The sequence below is a fragment of the Nanorana parkeri genome, unplaced genomic scaffold (genome assembly GCF_000935625.1).
Source record: "Nanorana parkeri isolate BGI_ZX_2015 unplaced genomic scaffold, ASM93562v1 scaffold987, whole genome shotgun sequence".
In the NCBI taxonomy this organism is placed as follows: domain Eukaryota; kingdom Metazoa; phylum Chordata; class Amphibia; order Anura; family Dicroglossidae; genus Nanorana; species Nanorana parkeri.
Genome location: NW_017307255.1, coordinates 625978 through 649744, shown reverse-complemented (window position 1 = coordinate 649744; position 23767 = coordinate 625978). Strand labels below are relative to the sequence as shown.

Sequence of the window (23767 nt, the reverse complement as noted above, 5' to 3'; positions counted from 1 at the left end):
TCCTCAAGTGTTTACAGCTGGGAAGATAATATCCTTGCATTAGGTTTACAGAATGCAAGTGCTGTGTGGGAGGAAAATTACAAACTGATTTGGAAGTAAAATGAATAACGCATTTTTTGTTTTTTCCTCATTTGAATGGCTTTTCTTCACATACTTTACGCAAATGTGTTTCATTTCCAGTAATGCATTATTCGCGAATGAAATTATAATTGAAGTAAACAAGTGACAGGGTTAATTGTTAGTTTTCTGTAATATCCAAAATAATATTGTTATATCAATATTTTCCATAGGCCAAAGAACTCTACAACATCGAAGTGATGTCCTAGAGACAGTGATCTTGGTGAATCCAAATGCCGAAAGCATTGTTCATGAGGTACTATTTCTAATATAGCTATACTACTGAAATTACATGTATGCATTTGACAGATGCTTTCCAAGAAGGCATGATTCATATTTGACTTTTGGATAAAACATTGGTTTTTATTGCCCATCCAATAACTAGCAGTGCTGCTGTAGTTGAAAAGTCTAAAGATTACCTTAAAACAATGCATGCTGTGTCATAGCAGTGCTGCTAGCACCACTGTTGCAACAGACATAGAAGACCAGCTTTAGAGTTCATTGTTTGAGCCTGTGGGAGTTATAATAACTATGTACGTGTATAGAATAATAACTATGTACAGGGATAAAATATGTTTAGTTGAAATTTGTCTCCAATGATATCCATTAAGATTATTAATTGTATATCATATATAGGGACTTGTATATCCTGCAGAGGGGCTCCAAACTTTTTTTTTTTTAGTTTTGGAAAAATGTGGAAAGGTTAGAGACACTATCAGATTTTTGTGACGATTTGTATCCTTGCTGGATAAATGTTCCCATACTTTTAGTTAGTATCTATCCTCACTTTGTCTTGAGGACAAGAATAGAGGAAATATCTACAATGGGGGTACAAAAGCAATGAAAACTTGACAGAAGTTTTAGATTATTTTGCTTTTGGATATTGCTAAATGTACTTTGAATTCTATCTTTAGGTACGCTCCTTGATCACAGATCCTTCAGCCTACAAACTACTCATCTTAAGTGGTCAGTGTTCAGACCAAGAAGGAGATTTAATTCTACAAAGTGGCACTTTTCCCCTACGAAGACTTGGAGAGGTGTTCAATGACCCAGAAGTGAGTATAGGTTAGCCAAAATCATTAACTAAATTATATGAGTTAAAATAAAACAGTATTACTTCTCTGTAATTAGCTTTTCTTTTTGGAGATGGCTTGGCACCACAATTGGTAGACTTTTTGTGTTATGTTTGACCTTTTTTTTAATGCAAATCCATTATTAACTGCCTATTAATGTAAAAGGTCAGTCCACCCAAAAGTGATTAGTTAAGGGTGCAGTGTGGTGGGCTGAGTCTTATATGGCTTGAATACTCCAAAAGTAAAGCCATTTTTGCCATAATTCATGACTCTGTTTCTATCCATCAAGGAGTTTTGGGTCTTTTTGCCTTATTTTGTGTGTTCAAGCTCCTCCTGCTGCATTATTTTGCATAAAATAGATACAAATTCAACAGAGACAGTAAGAACGTCTCATAATGTCCACAAATGAAGTGCAGCGCTGGGGACTCAAGTACATATATCTCACCAATAATGTCCCTGACAGATATGAGAAATTGTCAGGTGGTTTAACTCTCCAATATCTACTAAAAAACAAGTTATTAGTTCTGAATGGAATGACACATTAACTGGTTTCCCTTAAATTGGCTCATGAGTGCATGTTCGGCCATGAAGGACATACAGTTTCACTAGTAGAGGGTCTCTAAATTGTTAAAAGCTAAAGTCTAGTTTTGATATATATTTTTATAATTGTCAGGTGGTTTAACTCTCCAGTATCTACTAAAACACGAGATATTAGTTCTGAATGGAATGACACATTAACTGTTTTCCTTAAATTTTCTCATGAGTGCATGTTTGGCCATGAAGGACAGTTTCACTAGTAGAAGGCCTCTAAATTGTAATTTTTGTAAAGTTTCATGGAGCATGCCAGTATTAAAAGCTAAAGTCTATTTTTGATATACTATACTCTTCTTAATTGCTTTGCATCATGTTCAAGGGTTATAGATGGCAGGTTATATCTTTATATGTCATTCTTGGCTGGATAGAATAATTTGAAAACCTTCAGTATCCTTTGGTGCAAAATGACTTTGTCATCAAGGTTGAGTAACTCATTCATTTTCTTTTGCTTCTATCACTCCAGGTTTGCCAGCTCTTCAGTAACACTGATCCAGAGATCAAGGCTTCTTTAACTGTTTCTTGTTTGGAAGAAGGTGATTGGTGCAACCTTGGACATTCCAGTTTCCAGGAGATCATCAGTTTAAAGCTCAATCCTGAACCAGTCTTACCTGCAATGGATGGGGTTTCAGAATTTGCAGATTATGTCTCAGAGACTGTTGATGTTCCTTCTCCTTTCGATCTCCTGGAGCCACCAAATTCTGGTGGTTTTTTGAAACTGTCAAAGCCATGTTGTTACATATTTCCTGGTGGCAGAGGAGACTCTGCCCTCTTTGCTGTTAATGGATTTAATATTCTAGTAGATGGTGGATCTGAAAGAAAATCTTGCTTTTGGAAGCTAGTTCGGCATTTAGATAGGATTGACTCCATATTGCTGACACATATTGGAGCGGATAATCTACCTGGAATAAATGGACTTCTCCAGAGAAAGATAGCTGAACAAGATGAAGAACAATCTCAGGGCTCTACTGCTTATAGTGACTGGATGAAGAACCTAATATCCCCAGAGCTTGGGGTTGTGTTCTTTAATGTGCCAGATAAACTCAAAATGCCGGAATCTGGTATGAAGGTTAAAAGAAGTATTGAAGAAGCTTGTTTAACATTACAATACTTAAATAGATTAGGAATAAAAGCAGAGCCTTTGTACAGGGTAGTGAGTAACACAATAGAGCCAATAACATTGTTTCACAAAATGGGTGTTGGCAGGTTGGATATGTATGTTTTGAATCCAGTGAAAGATAGCAAAGAAATGCAGTTTTTAATGCAAAAATGGGCTGGAAACAGCAAAGCAAAAACTGGCATAATTCTAGCAAATGGCAAAGAGGGTGAAATTTCAGTACCATATCTTACATCCATCACTGCCCTAGTAGTTTGGCTCCCTGCAAACCCAACTGAAAAAATAGTACGCGTTTTGTTTCCTGGAAATGCACCACAAAATAAAATTCTTGAAGGTCTTGAAAAACTGAAGCATTTAGATTTCTTGAGGTATCCAGTGGCAACACAAAAGGACATTTCTGCTGGTGGCCCACCATCTATTGGTAAGCACACGAAAATCAAACAAAGGGCAGACAGCAAAGAAAGTCTCAAATCCTCTACAAGACCAAGCACAGGTAAACCAAGTAAAAAGGAAGACATTTCAGAAGAGGTGCTCAAGGAAGTTAAATCAGAGATCACAAAAGAGACCAAAATTGAGAAAAAGATTAAAGAAACTCTAGACAAACATACTGAGAAGCCTTCAAAGATTGAAAAGACAAAGATAGATTCAACTGATTCTGCAAAAGCTGAAAAGAGGAAACTTTTGAAGGAGAAAACAGGCAAGAAGTTTATCAAGGACAAGATTTCCAAACTTGACGAAAAAAAGGACAAAGAGAAGAAAGAAATAAAAAAAGAGAAAATTGATATCAAGAAAGAAAATGTTAAAAAGGAAGAAAAGAGAGATCTTAAGAAAGAAGAGAAAAAAAGGGAAGTTAAACCTGAAATGAAGAAACTACCTAAACCTGACTTACGACCATTTACACCTGAAGTAAGAAAAACACTACACAAAGCGAAGGTTCCGGGCAAAATTAGGTCAGAAAAAATTAAAAGTAAAGTAGAGAAAGATGTTATATCAGAACAAAAAGTAAGCCACGTACAACACGTTTCAACAGAGAAGGTGCCACTGATGGCTGATATGGCAGAACAAAGGTCAGTTATGTCATCTCCTGAAGATCTAACCAAAGACTTTGAGGAGTTAAGGTTTGAAGGAAATTTAGAGCAGTTTACCAAAAAACAAGAGGATGCTATTCATTTAGAAAAGGATACTACTGAAGACAAACCATCAGATATGTTAGTTATACAAAATCAGTTTGAAGATGAAATTAATTTAGAAGAGATAACATCTGATAAGAAAAGCCCTATTGAGTCTCCAGATGAGGGTATTACCACTACTGATGTGGAGGGAGACTCACAGCATGAAGAAAAGCCATTATACCTAATAGATGAGACAACAGAACTGGTAGATGAAGGTGCAGCAATGGATGAACCTGCTGAGATGGCAGAATATGAGGAAGAAGTAGCAACAGAAGAAGAAAATGAAATCACACCAGAAGTGGAAAAAAAAGTGCCAGGGAGAAGCAGGTTAGAATCTATGCCAACTTTGGACATACAAGACTTGGAAACTGATGAAGATAAAGAAAATGAATTGGATGAAAAGGGCATATTAGATAGAAAGCAAAAGGAAGAAATAATTGAGAGATGTGAAGATGATTATATCAGTAAAAAAGAGAAAGATGAAAAGGAGATGGAGAAGAGTGTTGAGGTGGTAGAAAAGGCTGATGTTGAAGAAATGGAGGAATATGCAGAAGAAGCTGATGATCTAAAATGTAAGGCGAGTGGGTACAGAGAACAATTAAATGACAAAGAAGAAAACATGTCATGTGCTTTTACAATGTCACCAAAAAAAGAGACATATATAACAACAAATCTTTATGGAAAAGATGCATCAAAGGAGTCATCATACCTGGCTGGTGTCCCTTTGTCATCTGGAACTGCTGCTGAGCATATATCATACATTCAAGATGAAACTATGCCTGGCTATTCAGAAACTGAGCAAACAATTTCAGATGAAGAAATACACGATGAGCAAGAAGAAAGAATTCCTCACCTACAGTATGATGTAGGAAGTTATGATATTTCTGTGCCAGATCATCCTGGATCATTTGATGCAATACATGGTATCAAGGCTGTACCTTCTTCTGAGGTGACTGTAAAGGGCTATGGAGTACAAGAGCCTGAAATAGTGGGTTATTCCACAAATATTGTTGCAGCACCACTTGCAGAAGAGGAACACGTTTCTTCAGCAACGTCTATTACTGAATGTGACAAATTATCTTCTTTTGCTACATCTGTTGCAGAAGACCAATCTGTTGCCTCTATTACTGCACCAAAAACAGAAGAGACAGGCAAAAGCTCTTTACTTCTTGACACTGCCAACAGCATTCCGTCTTCACACACTGAAGCTACACAGGGCATAGAGTATTTACCATCTGCAGGCACAATATCACCAACCTCTTCTTTAGAAGAAGATAAGTGCTTCAAATCTCCACCTCCAGAAGATTTTCATTCAATGGCTTCTGCAAAAGGTCAGCTGAGTGACAGCTGTCTGACCGAAGAGGAGAAGGAATGTGATCAGACCACAGATATTGGTACTTTAGATGAAAGACATTACAGCTCTGTTTTATTTTCTGAGCACGAGCAAGCTGATGTTCAGTATACTTATGGCATGGATATAACATTTTCCTCTTCTATTCCTTGTGATGAACCAGAAAAAATTGACTCAATCTTTGGAGAGGCTGAGGAAAGATGTTTGAGTCCTGATGATAGTACTGTTAAAATGGCATCTCCAACTCAGTCTGGCCCTACAAGTACAGGACACACACCTTTCCACCAGTCACCTATTGATGACAGATCTGATACTACACAAGCTGAACTCTTTGAAGCAGCAGATATACTTACACATGCAAAAGACAGGAAAGATGAAGTACAGACTGAATATGAATCATATGAAAAAAGCACAGAGCAGCAGTATGGATCCAAAGACATACCTTCTGAAAATCTAGAGCGGGTGACTGAATCAGAAAGCCTTATGGCGAAAGAGCCAACATATGCCAGAGATCAAAATGTTGATGATTTTTGCAAAGAAACATTACCAGTGACAAAAGAAGTGTCGAAGAGTGTAGAAGAGAAAGTAACCGATATAAACATTGATCTTACTTCATTCAGTGATCTTTCTAGAGACCCAGTGTTATCAATGGCTTCTGGACCATACATGCAGCTTGAAGAAACAATTACATCCAAGGAAATGCCTCATGAAGACTTGGTATCTTCACATGTCAAAGAAACAGATATGGATCCATTTCAGTCAGTGTCACCCAAACAGCTGCCAGAGTATGCAGAGTATGTTGATATTAAGGATGAGAAATTTGAACAAGATGAAATGTCACCAGAAAGTTCTAGCCAGGATATTTTCCTAGGAGAAGAACAAGGAAAGGAAGATGATACCTCCTTACAGATGTCATTAATAGAACAAAGTCCAATTGTAAATGAAACCTATCAAGATAGCCCAACTAAAGAAGCATGTCTGGATAATGAAAGTTCCTTGCAGTTTAAAGATCCAAGTGAAAAGAAGGAAACAATATATGTGCCTGATGAAATGTCACAGGGATATGCGGAATCTTTACTATACACACAGGAAATCATTGAGGAAGGTCAAAAACATGTAGAGGATCTTGAAACTAATTTTCCAGATCAGTTACAACCTCTCTCTCTCCTGACAACAGAACCTAGGGATGATAAAGAAACCCATTCACATGAGCCACCTGTGGCAAAGATACATTCATATCACTTTGAAGAACCAGTATTGCATAAGGACAAATCTCCAGTAATTTCCTCTTCCAGTCCTGATGAATCTGATTCACTTTCTTTTGCAGATCGTAGTGCTCTTAAGGAAAGCGAACCAGTAAAAATGAGCTCCTGTAAAGAACTGTGTCAAGATTATTCAGATGTGGAATATTCTCTAGACTATTTAAAATCTGTAGATTCCATAGGAAGCACACTGGAAAATAAGGGTTCCTCAGAGATGTTACAGAAGGATATATATCCAGAAAAGGAAGTTAATGAAGGTTACACTGAAACAGAAGACATCTATGATACACAGCTAGCTGATGATAAGAGAGTATGGTTTACACAGACTAAAGAAGCTAAACTCCACTATAGTACACAGGAAAGCAAGCTAAGATATACTGAAGAAGGAGAAAGCACCTTCCTTGATGATGTCCCTGAGTGGGATGATCAGTCAGCCTCAAATTTAGAACATTCAACCCCTGATAGAGTAGAAAAAGATATTTTAGATACAGAATATGCACATTTCCAAGAAGAAAAACATATAGACACCTTGCAGGAATCTTCATATATATCTTCTGAAACCCAGGGCACTGATGACAAGGAATCACCTGCTGAATCTGTCTTGGAACAAAAGACGGCATATCATTCACCTAAGACTGACTTCTTAGATAAACTGTCCTATGTAACAACATCTTCCCCTGTTGATGGTTTATTGGACAAGAAAGATGGAGACATAGAGCCCATATTCCATCAAGATAGCAGCATAGCAAATATAAAAGAAACTTCCCTGCCTGTAGCAAAGGGATTTGAAGACCATGATTCAGAAGAGGAAGAAGAAGAGTATCCATATTCACAACCTGTCTGTGATTTACGAGTTTCTTCTTATGAGAGTGATTTTGTTGATAAGAAATGTGATCTTCAGCTTTCCAGTGATGCGGTGAATATAATAGACAAATATGAAGATTCTTTGGTGAGGGAATCAAGCTCTGATCTTTCCCTGAAGCAACCTGTAACTGATAATGCCCATGAAGAACAGATAAAACAGGAACATGAACAACATGATTATTCCAGAAAATTCACAGAACAGGAATATGTGGAAACATCATATCACGAGGCTGTAGTATTGTCTAAAGACACTACTGAGTATAGTTTGACAGACAAACTAGATGACACAAAAGGAGATTTGTTTTCAAAACGTGACAAAAAAGTTTCTCCTACATCACTAGGCTATCCTGCAGATACCAGCTTGTTGTCATCCTATAGTCCATTCGAGTCCTGTGCACAAGAAAGGGAAATGTATTGTTCCACAAACAATGTTGCAGCAGAAGACCGGGAACCAACACCTTATCCAGATGACAAATCATTTCAGTATGCAGATATATATGAGAAGATTGCGGTTTCTGGAGTTGGGCACATCATGGAAGAGACTGAGCCAACAAGTGCTAGCTATCTAGAGAAAGAAAAGACAGCTATACCATCTATAGATGCAACCTCTACAAGCACGCTTTGTCATCGAATTTCTTTGAAGGAAGAGGAGTCTCATTTATACACATCAAGAGAGAAGGAACTCTCTTCACCGAGGTCTCCAAAGAAGAAAGGAGACAGTTCCACATTTGAGTACACAGAAACACAAAAACTTGATTTAGCAAGCTCAGGCAGTGATAAAAAATCAAGTATTAAATCCACAGAGGATGAAAAACTTAAGACTAATATATCATTTGAAAAGACACAAAAACAAGAACTGGAGGATCAGTTTGATGTGTCAACCAGCGGCATTGATCACTCACAAACATCAGATAGAATGGAACACAGTTACCAAGAGAGGGCTGGTGCTTACCTCCATGCTTCACAAAACAATGATGCCAATTTAGCCAGTCAGAACCTTGCCCTTTCAGAAATAAGACCTGTTAAGGCAAAAGATTCCTATTATGAGAAAACATACATGTGGGAAGAAAATGCAAGTGATTCTGAATTAGAGAAAGGAGCCAAAGAGAAGTCAGAAAAGGAGTCAAAGGTTCCCATTCTGCACGCAGAAGTAGAAAGATCATATGAAACATACACATATGATGATGTTAAGGAAAAGAATGACTTGGCTAATTTTAGTGTTCTTTCTGAACACAAAGATGTAGAAATAGATCACTTTAATGTTCAGGCTGGAGCAAAAAGTATGGAATTAATTGGAGCTCAAACTGTTGAACATTCCTTATTGGCAAGAACAGAACACAGCTTTCATAAAGATGAACAAAAAGAGCAGAGGGAAGAGAGTGAGATGGATTACACATATTCTCCTTTTAAGTTACAAAGTGAATCTACTAAGGATATACCTCAATCTCAATTACAGATAGATTATTATCAGAAACAAGCTTTTATTGAATCCCATGAGGCAGACGCATTTTTAGAAAGTGGTGTTTTGGGTAGTATGACAAAGCAGCAATCCTTTGGTGTAGCAGAAATTGCAGTCTCAGCTACTGAATCTGAATATTCATCTGGAATGTTTTCAGTTACAGATAAAGAGACTGAAGGTTTGACATCTTCTGCATTACGCAAACCTCATTATGACTCTATGACCTTTACAGAGTCTAAAGAATTAGGTGCAGATGTCTTGGTTGCATCACTAGAAGGACAAGACGAATACCTTGAGGTTTCTGAAAGGACCTGCAAAAAGGAGTCCTCTCTAACTCAATTCTCACCACTAAGCCCATTTGAGGATAATACTTTATATTCAAAAGTTCCAAGTCATCAATACACAGAAGCAGATTACCAAAAAGATTCCCACAGTGCATCAGAAACATCTTCTGAAGCTAGCACTCCAGTAAAAAAAGACACTGCTATAGGATTTTACTCACTGATTGGTAGCAGTTATTCAGCAGATACTGAGCCAGCTGCTAGGAATCTGTGGGATGTATCTCCTCTTGTTCCAGCCGATGCTGCCAAACCCTGTAAGCCGGTGGAAAAGGATGGCACCGATGATCATGAGTCTGTCTGTTCCTATGATATGGATGACTGTACATTGCCTTGTAGAATTGAATGCAAAGGAACACCATGCACTGCAAAAACAGATACTGTTAAAGGCATTTTTAGTGGCCATATAGAAGCTACACAAGGGGAAAATGTGGATGGCATTTCCACACTTTCTAATGTGTTGACTTCCTTTCCACCCCATCAACAAGAAGAACCATCAGCAGCAAATGGACCCACAGAGGTTAATACAATGCCAGAATTATTTCAACATTCACAGTATGTTGAAAAGGAGTTCTACTATTCAAACATAATGGGTGAAAAGGCATCTCCAGATTCTGATAGAGAATCTCCATATTCTGAGGAAGATACAGAAAAACCAAACCGGCCTTCTTCTCTTGTGTCTCCTGACCACACATTCCAACCTTACTTTCCAGATGCACAAAAAGGTAGAGGGCCTGAAGATCATGGAGATGCTTCACATGAGCATGAGCCATGCTTAGGAACATCAAGCGAGTATGAGCACAAAATATCATCCTCTGAGTACTTACACAAGAAAGGTGAACTCTCTCCATCTTTTATAAACCCTAGCCCCCTTGACCTTTCAGATGACAGTGATGTGTCACAAGATGAGGGCCATCCGTCAGTTAAAGGAAGGTCTCATCATGGATCAACTCGTCATGTTCAGGGGACCACTGCTGAGGAAACACCTCCAACATCTGTTAGCGATTCTAGATCCTCCCAGTCAGACTCTGATGTTCCACCAGAAACTGAAGAATGTCCATCAATAACAGCTGATGCAGCAATGGATTCTGATGAGGATGCAGACTTCCTTCCTGTAGATAAAGCAGTAGGAAATTCTCACCACAGCAGCTCAAGGCAAGGTCATGATCCACATCCAGCTCCAATGATGGATCCCTATCCTCATCCTCCTCATCCTGATGTCTGTATGGTAGATCCTGAAATGTTAGTCAATGAATTAAATTTTAGTAAAGGAGAAAAAATGCTCAAAAAAGATCTAAAGGAGAAAACTAAGGGTGTTAGAAAACCTTTAAATAAACCCAAATCTACATCACCTGCTAGGAAGCTGGAGCCTAAAGGAAAGCATTCTCTAACACTATCAAAGCAGACAACTGACAAATCAAAACATACAACAGCAAGAAAGGAAACAGAGAAATCTCAAAAAATGAAATCTCCATTGCAGACCCATTCCTCTAGGGGAGAAGACAAAGAAGACTTTTCTAGAAGCAGTAATCCCAGCAAGCTGGTAAACGGCATAAAATCTACAGGTAACTTCATTTTTATAACTATGTTGTAAGTTCTTAAAATGCCTGCTTATTATAGTTTACAGTACTCTAATGAATTGTTACCCAGCACTTCTTTCCAAATTGTGTGCATACTAGAGGTTGGATGGGTGTTGAGGAATGTTGCATATTAACTACGGTATATGCAGATTGCTGGCATTTGTAAAATCTATTGTTTAAAAACTTATGAATATCATTATAAGAAATAACATTTTAACTTAGTTCAATAATTAATAATTTAATGGGCCTTCCTTAACCATTTATTCTTTCATTCTTCCTTTTTCTACCCAGTTGGATAAGCTTTCTTAAAACTTGATTTAAGAGACTCATCGGCCTTGATTTGAAAACACAAACAATGCACAAAGTGTTGTATGCTTTAGCAATTAATCACAAATCAGCAACCATTATTAGCTTTTGCCCCATTCTTGTTGTCCGGCTTTGTCCCTTAATTCCTGAGAATGATTCTAAAGACATCAGTAACCAATGTTATCTTTGTTCAAACTATTTTACTTGTGCATCACCAACCCATGCTATTTATGTTCTTACCTGTGTCACAGTGGACCTACTTCACTAAATCTTACATGTATACAACATGCAACACACAGACAAGCAATTTGTATCCTCACTCAATTTACTATACAACTGTGATATGTCCAAACACACAGGCTCAAGAGTACATATGGTGAATTGTGTAATAAGTGTGATTTTTCATTTTAAGTGCATTTTAAAAAAAAAACGGGAAAAAAAATCTAAAAGAGTGAAAGAAAAAAAGCCATAGTGCAAGCTGTGCAAGGGGTATTACAGTGACAGCGCTTGTGTGCACTTTTACTTGCTGTGGTAAGTGCATACACATTTTCTTACCCATACATACGCTGCCTTTTTTGCTCAGCAGCACAGTATATAAAAAAAATTTCTGCTGCTGTGATAGGCACATGCAGATTTAATTGCTTAGCAAACTGATCACTTTATTTTTTTTTCCATATGTCAAGTAAAATGTTGGCACACAATTACTTGTGCACCTCTTCAGAACAAAGTGGGCAAAACAATAACTGTACAGCTATCCTTAAAACGGTCATGGCTTAATTCTAATCTTCCCCCTGCTTGCTACACAGTTACATGATATTTTTATGGGGGGACCAAGCACGCTTATGGGGGGACCAAGCACGGTAAACGCTCAGACTTCCTCATTCCCCACTTAGGCAAGCATGACGACTGACCTCCAGCGTTAGGGGTGATTAGAAGATGGTATAAAGGTGAACACCAAGAAAAGGATTTTACAATAAGTTAAAAGTTCTGTTTTCTCATTATGAGATACAGGGTAAGAAGAATTCTGAGACATGGGACATCCAAAATCAGCAAACAAAACACTAAAAGGCCCACAAAATAAACAGGTAAAATGGGGGCTAGCTGCAGTTTGAAACAGTCACCTGAACGACCTTACATCCAATGCATCTGATGACATGTGAACAGAAGACCAGGTGGCAGCCTTGAAAATCTGGGAAACAGATACTTGATGCCAAAAAGCCCAAGACATGCTTACTGATCTAGTAGAATATGCCTTGACAGGAAAAGGTGGAGCCTTATCCTTAAGTCGATAGGTTTGAATCTACCTAGAAACTGGTGAACTTGAGGAAGGCTGTCCCTTACAGGGACCCTCCAGAATGGTAAAGATAGAGGCAGTCAGTCTGAAGGAAGAAGTGGTTGAGAGGTAATCTCCAACTGCATCCAAAAAGTGGAGAAATCTCCTTGGGATGTACCGGGGCAGGACAGAAAGAAGAAGCACCTTGTATTGGTTAAGATGAAAAGAAGAAACTACCTAGGGGAGGAAGGAGGTCCCAGCAGTGATGTGTGGTGCCTTCCGTGCTGGGTGGGGCATTCCCCCTGCCTGTCCCACCCACAGCCACCCCGCCCCCAGTCCGACAACACCCCACCCCCAGAAGGCCCCACCCCATCCTGCCGATGCTCCGCCCTCCAACCCGGTCACCAAGCTGTGTGTGGGGGAGGAGACAGGGAGGAGCCTCCCTGTCCCTCACTTGCTCAGCACTGGTGAGGCATTGAGATCGATGTCCTCAGTGTTTTTGGTTTTTTTTTGTGATTGGACAGCTTGGACCAATGGCGCTTTGCCATTGGTTCAAGCCATCCACAGAGTTCAAGCCTCTAACACAGAGTAGATGATGTTGCAGCTCTAGCCTCACTATGTTAGGTTACACAAGCAGTTGGGAAGCCCGCTGCTGTGTAACCTAACATAGCTGTCAAAAGACGGATGCAGCGCCGCCTGTAATTAACAGGTAGCGCTCCGTCCATGACAGTTTACAAAGTGGGAAGGCTGGGAAGTGGGAAGATTTGAAGCTGACAGCTTTTTCCTCCATAATACTAGGTAAGGCTCTGCCTCACCTGCGTCCCCTGACTGCACCTCCCTGGGCCCTAGGCCTCAAGACAACCTTGTTTCTGTGTAAAACCAGAAAGGGTTATTTTCAAGAGAGGTCCACGAACTCAAAACACGACTCATGGAGGTGAGGACAATAAGGAAGGCAACCTTATGGGTGAGTGTGGACAGAATGGCAACATTAAAGACCCAGCAAAACCAACAACCGAATTTCTCACAGCTGTAGCATGTTGATTGAAACACAAGGTTCCTGCAGTGACAGCGTCATTAGCAGGACATAGCAAGGAGAACTGTCACAGAGATCTTTGCTGTGTAGCTGTCTGGCTGTGATTTACCTCTGGCTGAAAGGGCAGAAAAGCTAGACTCAACTGTACTCAGCTGTGGCACAAAAATAGTCACTAGGGGGTATTTGCATCATTGGTGTGATGCAATAACAAACTTACACCTTAGGCTTCCGAAAAGAAGAAAAGCCCCTGAAACTTACCACGTGGTATTGTAAAAGAGTGTCCTGTGGCAAACAGATACAGTAGTTAGACAGTGCCAATGCAGGGGCCAGCTGCTCATTTCAGACAGTCTTTACCCCTCAGGTGGACATACTCCCAGGGAAGTCTTCAGGGACATGGTGCCGCCAGTGGGTATATCACAGCCCTGGACCTGTAAAGCGCCCTGCAGCTAACACAGTACACCAGGTGTCTGGAGAGCATCATAAGCAGGAGCCAGTGCTCGAGGGGCATATTACAGGTCAGCCCTGCGTCTTTGTCATGGCTGGGGCCGGGTACAGCACAGACAGCACCAAGGATCAAACTAGGAATGCTCTGATACCAGTTTTTTTTGGTATTGAGTAACTATATATTTTTTCCGGTACTTGCCGATACCGAATACCGATACCGTAAGTCCCATAAAGGAAGCTGGGCGGCGTATAATGACTCGCTGCCTGTCTTTCTGATTAGCCTGGTGGCGAGTCATTAACCGCCTCCCAGCTTCCTGATTAGCCAGGAAGCCAGCTCCATGCTCCCTCGTCACCAGGCGACAAGGAAGCATACAGCCGGCTTTCAAGTATCGGTATTGGTGCATCCCTAGAGCAAACAATCTGGAAAACCACAAATTACCGTAGATCTCATGGGTTGACAGTTAACAAGGAATCTTTAAAGAATAACATTGGATAAAATGAAGGAAAATGAGAAAGACATCCATTCTCCTAGCGACACTAGCAAAAAAAAAAGAAGCATGATGGGAGCGGGAGGGGTTATACCATGGTTTAGTAACAGCTTTTGCCAGTGTCCAATTCTCATATATGCAGAAATATAACTCATATGTCTTGGAAACCTTCTGAATCTGTGTCCCCTTAATATATGATTACAAAATTATGTTTAAAAAATGAGCCGAAATACTTGCCTTTATCATTATTATATTGATATAAGACATCTAATATTGAAGTATATTATAAGTATATAAAATCTATTAGTCACTATTGATCATGCACCTCTATTGTCTCCAAGGTACAAGCAGCTCAACTAAATCAAGCTCTTCTATCCCTCCTGGCCCACCGGTCTATGTGGATCTGGCATATATTCCTAATCATTGTAATAGCAAAAATACGGATATGGAGTTTTTTAAGAGAGTTCGAGCTGCATATTACGTTGTAAGTGGCAATGATGCAGCCAACGGAGAACCTAATCGAGCTGTCCTGGATTCACTTCTAGAGGGAAAGGCCCAATGGGGAGAGAACTTACAAGTAAGTCAAATTGTTGGCATAATTCATCATATACTGATTTTATTACTTACCAAACCATAAATTACAGAACCACAAAACTGTGACGCTAAAGCAGTGGCATTATAGGGTAAAAATCTGCCATGCATTTTAGCTGTAACAGGCTTGAGAACTGTTCCTGTGAAAAAAAAATGAACTTGCACTACTTTAAGATGCAGAACATGTGGCTATCCAGCAGTCGTTATACAAAAGGTGATTATGATGGTAGATTAGGTCAAGGTTTAAGAATATTATCCTAACCATTGTCAGAGGCTGCAGTGGTCAGGATGGCCTGTTAAATTCATATTAGCCACTACTCTAACTTTCTATTTCCTCCTGACACAAATACACAAACATGATCAAAATCTGGCAAAGTCCAGCAAAGTGGCAATGGTGCTGCTTTATGGCCAGGCCTGGACAGTATATGCTGATATATTACAGAACTAGCAATGTGTCAGCTTGAGTTTATGTGATCTCTTCAGCCTCAGGAAACTTTGCAACATTTACTTTCAGCGTATATATATAACTGGTATATATAACTGGTATTCTGGGCTTAGCAACATCAGCTACCCCAATGTGGGCTTCACCGAATGGCAGAGCTGCTTTTTACTCCTGCTAAAGCATTATATATGTCCACCTTTGGACTGACTTCTAAAATAATAAGTGAAGCTCAGATGATACAGTACAGAAGCAATGAGATATTGTAATGTACAGAGAGCACTAGACCATGTACTACCTGTATTGTAGGCTCTTTATACAGTAAAAACATTAATGGGACCTAATAGTAGTCAGTCACGTTCAATAGTTCTTGTTCTCTAATGTTGAGGGTGTTTTACTACTCCTACAAGTTGAATGAGGGGTAAAACGATTTTAACATTATAAAACAAGGGAAGTTAAATTTGAATGCTTATTGCTAGATTTACCATGACCTGGACATTAATGGAACCAAAAGTACTGAAACATTCACATGTACTTAGTTTGATTATTACAGAGTACAGCAAGTATACAAAGAGACTATAAACTTTCTAAATGTTCAATGATCAAGAAGCTATGACGGTATGGTCAGCACATCAAATTCACACCTGTGCTGGAAAGCTTGATTACCAGTTGACTGATTTAATTGATAATACTCACTATTTTAACAGTATTATTTTACTACATTTTCCCTTTTTTTTTCCTTTTGTTTAGGTGACACTGATCCCAACCCATGACACAGAGGTGACACGTGAATGGTACCAGCAAACCCACGAGAAGCAGCAGGAGCTTAATATAATGGTGTTAGCTAGCAGCAGTACTGTAGTTATGCAAGACGAATCCTTCCCAGCATGCAAAATAGAATTCTAAGGATCACAGCAGTCACAGTGTGTGTATGGTGTGTTTAGGTGTGTGTCCAGTCACAGCCCGGTTCTCTTTACAGATCTGGATTGTAGCTGTCCACCTTTGCAAACACTGTCAACTATAGATGCAGCATCCCTCTAGCTGGTTAGGATCTGTGTTTGTAACATAATTACCAATGATGGACGTCTGTGACACACACACAGCTTCTTTTTTTTTTTCATGAAAAGTTCATTTTAGCAAACTGTTTTTGTTTGCTATACGTTGCAGTTATCTTTGCAATGTTTGTTACATTTTCATGCGTTGCCTATTATCAGCAGACTGAAAGATAACACAAATAATGTATGATAACAGCAGCAAAGAATTATTTATATAGAAGCATTAATTAATACTGTTTATTTAGCAGCTGCATATCCACCGTACGATTATTCAAGAGACTTGGATTAAGGGAGGTCAGTTACTAGCAAACGTACAGTCATTAGATACTATAACATGATTTCTGATGGTATTTGAGACTCGGTTACCATGTAGTGAAAAAATACTGTAAATAGCTACTTGTTTATTTTAACCTGTCCACCTAGGATTGCTAGTATGGATCACAAACCACAGGAAAGGTCTGAAATATTCTCAACTACATAAAACATATGGATTACTTATATATGTACGCATAATTGGTTCCATATATTACAACAAACCAAAAGTGTTTTCAGAGTCAATAAGCAATGAGTTGACTAGGGACATACTATTTATGCTGAGCTTTGAAACTTAGGGTGTGATCTGAATAAAGGGGATTTGTTAGGGCTGTCTAGATATGAAGTTTATATAGCCACTTCATCTGGAAGGGTTTCCACTAGTTCTCCAAGATACATATCTTAAAGGTTCTTATCTTAACGGTATAAGGATAGTAGCATAAAATGACTGATTGAACAAAATGTGGCTCTGGCCCCATCATAGAATGTAGGGCCTAGATCTTTAAAATGTGCACGGCCTTGAAATTGCTAGACATAAACTAGAATGAGAGTCCTTCAAGACAACTTTATATGCACCAATAAATGGTCCCTGTATATCATCTCTTGCCCTGGGTACCCTGTTCAGAGCAATGAAGCTGAGTCCTTAAAGCCATGTGGACAGCCTGCATGGATGTAATAGTGAGAGCTAGAGTTAAGGTTTCCCTAACACCTAAATACCACCATTCGATTTTTATAAATAAAACTCAGACTGCTGACTAAATATTCTTTATCACTGTTGATTTGCCTAATGCTCCAGGCCCCTGTTATAATGGTTATCAGCTTGTACCAATCAGATTATACCACTGGACAAACACAAATAGTTGTCATTTTATACATTTATCCAGAAATCAAAATTGTAATATGACATGAAGAACAATTTATATTTTTAAAGTGACTTATGTCAGCTTCCAAGAAGGATATGATCAAAATGTTTACTGGTAGTGTCAGTGGATGGTAGTTTGACTGTCAATTAAAATAATGCTCCAGTATTCAACCCTATTTATAATCCTGCGACCCGCTTGGTTAGAGCACGTGGTTTCCCTTTTCTCCTCCACTGTACATAGCTGACCACTCACTCAGGCTTATTTAATAAGGACAAAGTGCAGTAAGCCATAACAACTAATTGGAATGGTTTCTTCAGTCATCAGTAACAAATGTGATCTTCAACTTTGCTCTTTCCTTTGCCTTATTGAATAAGTATGAATTTGTGTTTGCAGTGGGGACATGTCCTAGAAATTGCCTACTGGGCAGCCCACGTACAAAACACTAAATAAAGTGAATGTTGGCTACTTATCAATGAATATTACTTTTGCTCATATCAGCTGTATAGGTGGTAGATCCATAACATTTTACATTATCAGATCTTTTTATTTCACCGACCATGGAAGCTGCTACACAAAAAACATTTTTATAGCTTGTTTGTTTACATATTAGATTTTTTTTGGCTGCTCTAGGGAGCTACTAGCCTTACAAAACAGAACACGTCTTTATTGCTGAACAAACCATTTATATATCAATGGTGTATTTTGCTGTCTAATTTATATATTTATATTTATTGTCCGAGCTAAGCTATGTGTTATTAATTTATGGGTCTAACAGTAAGCGATGTTTGTATGTTTTATTTTGTAGACCAAATGATTTAGATGCATCTAACTTTAATATAATCTATTGATTATTGTATTGGTCTTGGCAATAAGCCAATTGCTTAATAATAGGGGATATTATTTCATAGGCTATTAATTGTTCTTTAAACGCGATACACAGAGCTCTAAAGGGAAATTTCCCATAGTCAACAGTTTAGAGAATTGTAGGCATAAAACGTATCTGTGTGTAGTCATCATACTGTTGCTTTTAATAGTATGAAATGATATTTTAGTCAATTCTTTGCACTAGTTGTCCATACTCTAGAAATCAATATAATCCCTCGCGATTTTGCACATACAAAATAGAGTCCTTTGATAAATTTTGTTGCTTTTTTTTTTCCAAATCCACAGTGACTTCTAAGCCAACTTGTGGAAATATAAATACAGGTTGTACCACAACGTGAAATGTTTTATTCTCCAAATTTGTAAGAACAGATCCAAGTAAACGATTGTCAGAGTGGTAATTTCTTGAAAGTTCCTACGCTTCTCGGCTAACAAGTGTCTGTGAAATGTTCGTTGTTGATTGCCTGGCTGTGGTTATATAGTGTTATGATATGAATTGACTGTGCTGTAGTAATACTGCAAAGTGATACAGATAGGAATGGTGTGTAATGGGACTAGAGGTCATTCCTCAGCTGTCATGTTGTATATCGCAAGATAGGCACATCATGACTGTCCCTTGTGATTAGTATACTGTGTATGTGTAGGCTAAGACCCAACAAACCAAAAGGATGACGTATAATACCCAAAGTAATGCTACTAGAATGGAATGATTTTGTTCATATTTTGAATGTCTAGAGATTTTTCTCAAGAAGGTGGTCAGATGTCTTTTTCTGAAATGTGTTTGCAATTGTCTATTCTTTTGTTACATGCTTTATGCATTCTACCCCAAGTCCCTATCTTCTTTTAGTGCTGAGCTGAAGAAAAAAAAATGCACATTGTATCAGCACTACACTGTACTGGAATGGTATGCTTGATTTATTTTTAAAGACGCTAGATCTTGGATGCATGCGTTATGTTCCCTGCACACAGCTGTTAGATTCTGTTGAACCTGTGTATATGTTCCATTTTTATTACTGTAGATGCTCGACCTACAAGCCCCACCTACTTTGCTGCAACGCTTGTGGCTCTAAGCCAGTAACATAGGTGCCTGGATGCCTAGCGCACTCATCTGATGGCGACCCAAAAGGAACACGCTAGTGCACAGCCATTCCCTTTGATCACATCCATTCGAGTGTCTAGGCAGAATAAGTAATGCACTAAAACAAAATGAGCTATGAATGTTTCTATTTCTCTTAAACTTGAAAGCTAAAACAAATAAAGACCAAGAAGCAGGATAACCATGGTCACTAAGAACCTGCCTTGCACATGACAATACTGAATGGAACCACACACAGCAATGATGTAAAGAATAAGAATGTAAACAGACCTTAGACCCTTTTCCCTTTATTACTGTGCATTGAGCAGTTTGATTTTTGTGATTCCCCTTTAAATAGTTGACCAATTACAAGAATAGCAAACCTACAACAGACTACAAAATAGAGCTTATCATTGCTGCCTTTTGATGCATATTAGTAGTTTTGTAGCACTAAAGCAGAAGGGTCAAACCTAGGCTCTCCAGCTATTGCTAAATTGTTTAATCTGACAATAGCTATAGGGCCGGTGTTGGGGGCCCTGAACAAAGGGAACAACTCAAAGTCAACCAAGGTCAATCTGATGTCTTTGCCCTCCAGTACAACGGAGACAACGCGGGCAGAGACTGTAACCATTATGGGCTGTATTCACTAACATGTATCACAAACAAATGCAGAATCTCTGTAAATCCATCACTACCATTACAAAGTAACATATAGGCGATATATAAATATAGAAACATTTAAAATCAGCTGTTGCTTGTTTCTGCATGTGGACTACAATGAGTTATACCCCTGTATGTAATAGGTGAAACAAAAGAATAACTATTTTACAAAATATATAAAAAAGTGAACATGTCTTAATTGTATTGAAAATTGCAACCTGTATTCCTGATAGCTTCTTTCTACGTTGGATGTTGTATACATAAGACCCCCAACTTTTTCATTCTTTTTCTTTCATGTTCCGCAGCGTTACTAAGAATCCTGTTTCCCAGAAAATTTTCTTTTTTGATTTGTTCTTCTTCTGTTGTTCCTTAATGTCCCATTTTCTGTGTGCAATATTCTGTCATTTTGAATATCTGTAAATGGAAAACGCCTGAAACTCTAACAATAAAATGACATGAATAGGTCTGTCGATCTTATCGCCTTTATTTTTACATTTGTTTTGCCTTTCAACCTTTCTTTACATAGTGCTGAAGTTTAGGCGGCTTGCCTTTCCTGGTTTCTCCCCCTCTTCATCATTATGCTAATGAAATGAATAAATAAAGCCTTTCCATTTTCATTACATACCTTATTTCAGACCCAGTAATGTCATCACTGAATCTCTGTGCATCTCTATTCAATGCAGGTCGATCATGGCTGGTGGGAGGGTCCAGTAGAGGGCTGTATATAACTTCCTAAAAATATTACATGTTCTGTCTCAGTATTCCTATCGAGCCCTCAGGCCTATTGCAAGCAGTGGGCTGGCTCTTAGAAGGATCTATGCGCAGGGGTTGAGGGACACTCAGTTCAAACTAAAAAAAATAATCAAACTTTGGGACACTGTGATGTTCGGGGCAATTAGCCCATAGGGTGAGCGCTTAAGAATGCAGCCTACCCGCAATATTTTCGGTTTAATGGCTCGGTAGCCCACTTTTATTCAACACAAAGTTCATAAATCCATCTTGGATACCCACGCAGGGGTTGTTCAGTGTAACATTCATGAAAGGCTTTAAAGCAACACAAGAATAGCCTCCTGGCTTCCACTTTAAACATTGGCACTTCTGACCCACTGGTCCTCTTTGAAGTGCTGTCCCACACTTGTACCGGTGGCCCCTCAGGCTCACGGCTCTCCTAGCCTCACCAGTCCTCTCCCAGCCTCCCTGGCTGTTTTAGTGTGCCTCCAGCACACTCACCACCTGACTCCTCTCTGACTTCTGGGGGCGTTCCCCTGACACCTGAACACGGTCTGTTCCTCTTTCCCAGCAGGAGCTAATTCCCCTAGCCAGCATCCTTTTCTTAATGGCTGTGCACACCTGTGCAATTATCAGGTGCTGGCCATTGCTAAAGCCTAGATCTAGGCCTGGGGATCTCATCTTCCCTCTTGAATCACCATGAAACCTCCCAGTTCCAGGATCCAAAGCAGAATGCTGATAAACCCTTGCTTCCTGACACGTCTCAGCCCTTCTGGCTGAGAGTCCCAGGTGATCATAACACCCAATTCTACAGTGGGATTGCCACACAATACCACAGACACATACAGGAAACACAGCAAACATCTGTGGACTTCTTACCTACTGTCACATGCAGTATTAAGCAGCTTCTCCAAGACACCGATCAGATTCACGCCTACCTTAGTCTGAGCAAAGAACACACTGAGGCTAGGTTCACACCAGATGCAGTGTGTTCCGGTCCGATTCTGGCCGGAACGCACTGCATCGCATTGCGGCTGGCTCACTTTTTTGTGGGGCAGGAGGGGGAGTGGCGGGCCATTGAAGCATTTGGATGGCAGTGGACCAAGGCACAATGTGCCTTGCGATCCCGTGCGGCCGATCGCATTGCGGCCGCCCCCTCCTGCCCGACAAAAAAGTGAGCCGGCCGCAATGCGATGCAGTGCGTTCCGGCCAGAATCGGGCCGGAACATACTGCATCTGGTGTGAACCCAAACACACACACAACATTTATAAACAGCCAGGCTTTTTATTGCAGAAGAGACGAAATCTGTGTACAATTTTGCCATTTGCCAGCATGAATAAAGTCCCATGCATGCGCAGGAGTTACGTCATCCCAGCTTGGCCAGTCAAGATGGTCGAAGATTCCAAACCTAGAATAAGACTGGGTGAAGGCACCACCAATAAGGGAGCTCCTGGACATTACATCACTGAAGGGGTGGTGTGCATAGTTCCGCTTTGCAGAAGTATTCTGGCAGTGACCCTTTGATAAAATTATTAGGAATGGATACATAAAAATGCAAATAAATTGTTCTTTAAAAAATGTACCTTCAAGTTAAAAATAAAGAATATCTTTAATGTTATAAAAATAATTTCTTTATTTTAACACTTAAAACAGGGAAGCTGGCAGCTATAGGATTAACCAGAAAGTCCTTAAGGTGAGGGGAATGAGCGTTAGACTGGGGACATTTCCTTGTTGACTTTAGGAGGACATCACTGGAAGCTCTTAATATGTTTCTGTTAACTGTTCATTCCTAGAAGAGACTGGGGGTTGAGAGTATGCATATTGAAAGGGATACCAGAGATGCTTTCTTTGATTTAACCCTCAGTCTTCAACTTGATAATATGCCTAAGACTCGCTGTTCATCCCTGCTGGAGACTGTGGGCTAAGATCATGTATATCAGAAGGGATACAAAGGACGCTTTCTTTAATTTAACCTCTAGTCCCCAACTGAAAGAAATGTATATGCCATCAGAAAATGGATCTATTTCAGCAGACATTTGAATAATTACGACAGAGCGTTTAGGGGACAAGGCAAAAGGCTGTATATAGATAGATAGAGATAGGTAGGTAGATAGATAGATAGATAGATAGCAGGGGCTGACTGGCAACTTTTAGCCCAGGGGGCTTGTACAACCCAGAGGCCCATGGTGCAGCACCTTGGCCCCCCTCCCGCTCTGCCTCTGCCCCGCCCGTCTGCCACTTTTGCCATCCATGTAACGGTAGTGTGAATGGTCGGGTGATGTGAGGACTCCCAGTAAGTCCATGAAAGGGACGACTGGCTAGGGGATGGTGCTCTCCTCCCACTGGGCTACCTACATGGTTCTGGCCTTACTCTGCTCCATGTCCAATACTTAGGCACTCACACCCACTGTAGACCACCGCTGGCTGTTCATACTTCTGGGCTGTAAGCTGTGGGAGGTTAGTGGGAGGGGCTGGATAGTTTCAAAGTCAGTGTTCTATCATTTTTCTCGATCCTATACATTTTCTCAACTGTGTCACTTCCAGTGGGGCCGATTCATCCTAATCAGCTGTTTTCATGACCCCCTTTCTTTATGACATGCACACCTGGAAGTGACGCGGTCCAGAAATTTATCGGTTGAGGAAAATTAAAGCACACTGGTAGTGGAGGGATGCCTCGTCAGTGGTGTGCGCG

General features: G+C 39.7%; 1 protein-coding gene across 1 annotated transcript; it reads left to right on the top strand.

The window, feature by feature from the left end:
• Window positions 1-291: 291 nt before the first annotated feature.
• Window positions 292-17200, top strand: MAP1A (microtubule associated protein 1A). The gene is made up of 6 exons (XM_018566914.1): window positions 292-373; window positions 1032-1172; window positions 2248-6754; window positions 6866-10909; window positions 14810-15045; window positions 16249-17200. Exons 3-6 carry the CDS (start codon window positions 2398-2400, stop codon window positions 16402-16404), a joined length of 8793 nt encoding a protein of 2930 aa, XP_018422416.1. The 5' UTR covers window positions 292-373; window positions 1032-1172; window positions 2248-2397; the 3' UTR covers window positions 16405-17200.
• The last annotated feature ends 6567 nt before the right edge of the window (window positions 17201-23767 follow it).

Bases quoted from the DNA above. Each gene is read 5' to 3' on its own strand.
- MAP1A (XM_018566914.1), top strand. From the start codon at position 2,398: ATGGATGGGGTTTCAGAATTTGCAGATTATGTCTCAGAGACTGTTGAT. The intron at 6,755-6,865 runs GTGCTCTTAAGG...TAGATTCCATAG, and splicing joins ACTTTCTTTTGCAGATCGTA to GAAGCACACTGGAAAATAAG. The intron at 10,910-14,809 runs GTAACTTCATTT...ATTGTCTCCAAG, and splicing joins AAACGGCATAAAATCTACAG to GTACAAGCAGCTCAACTAAA.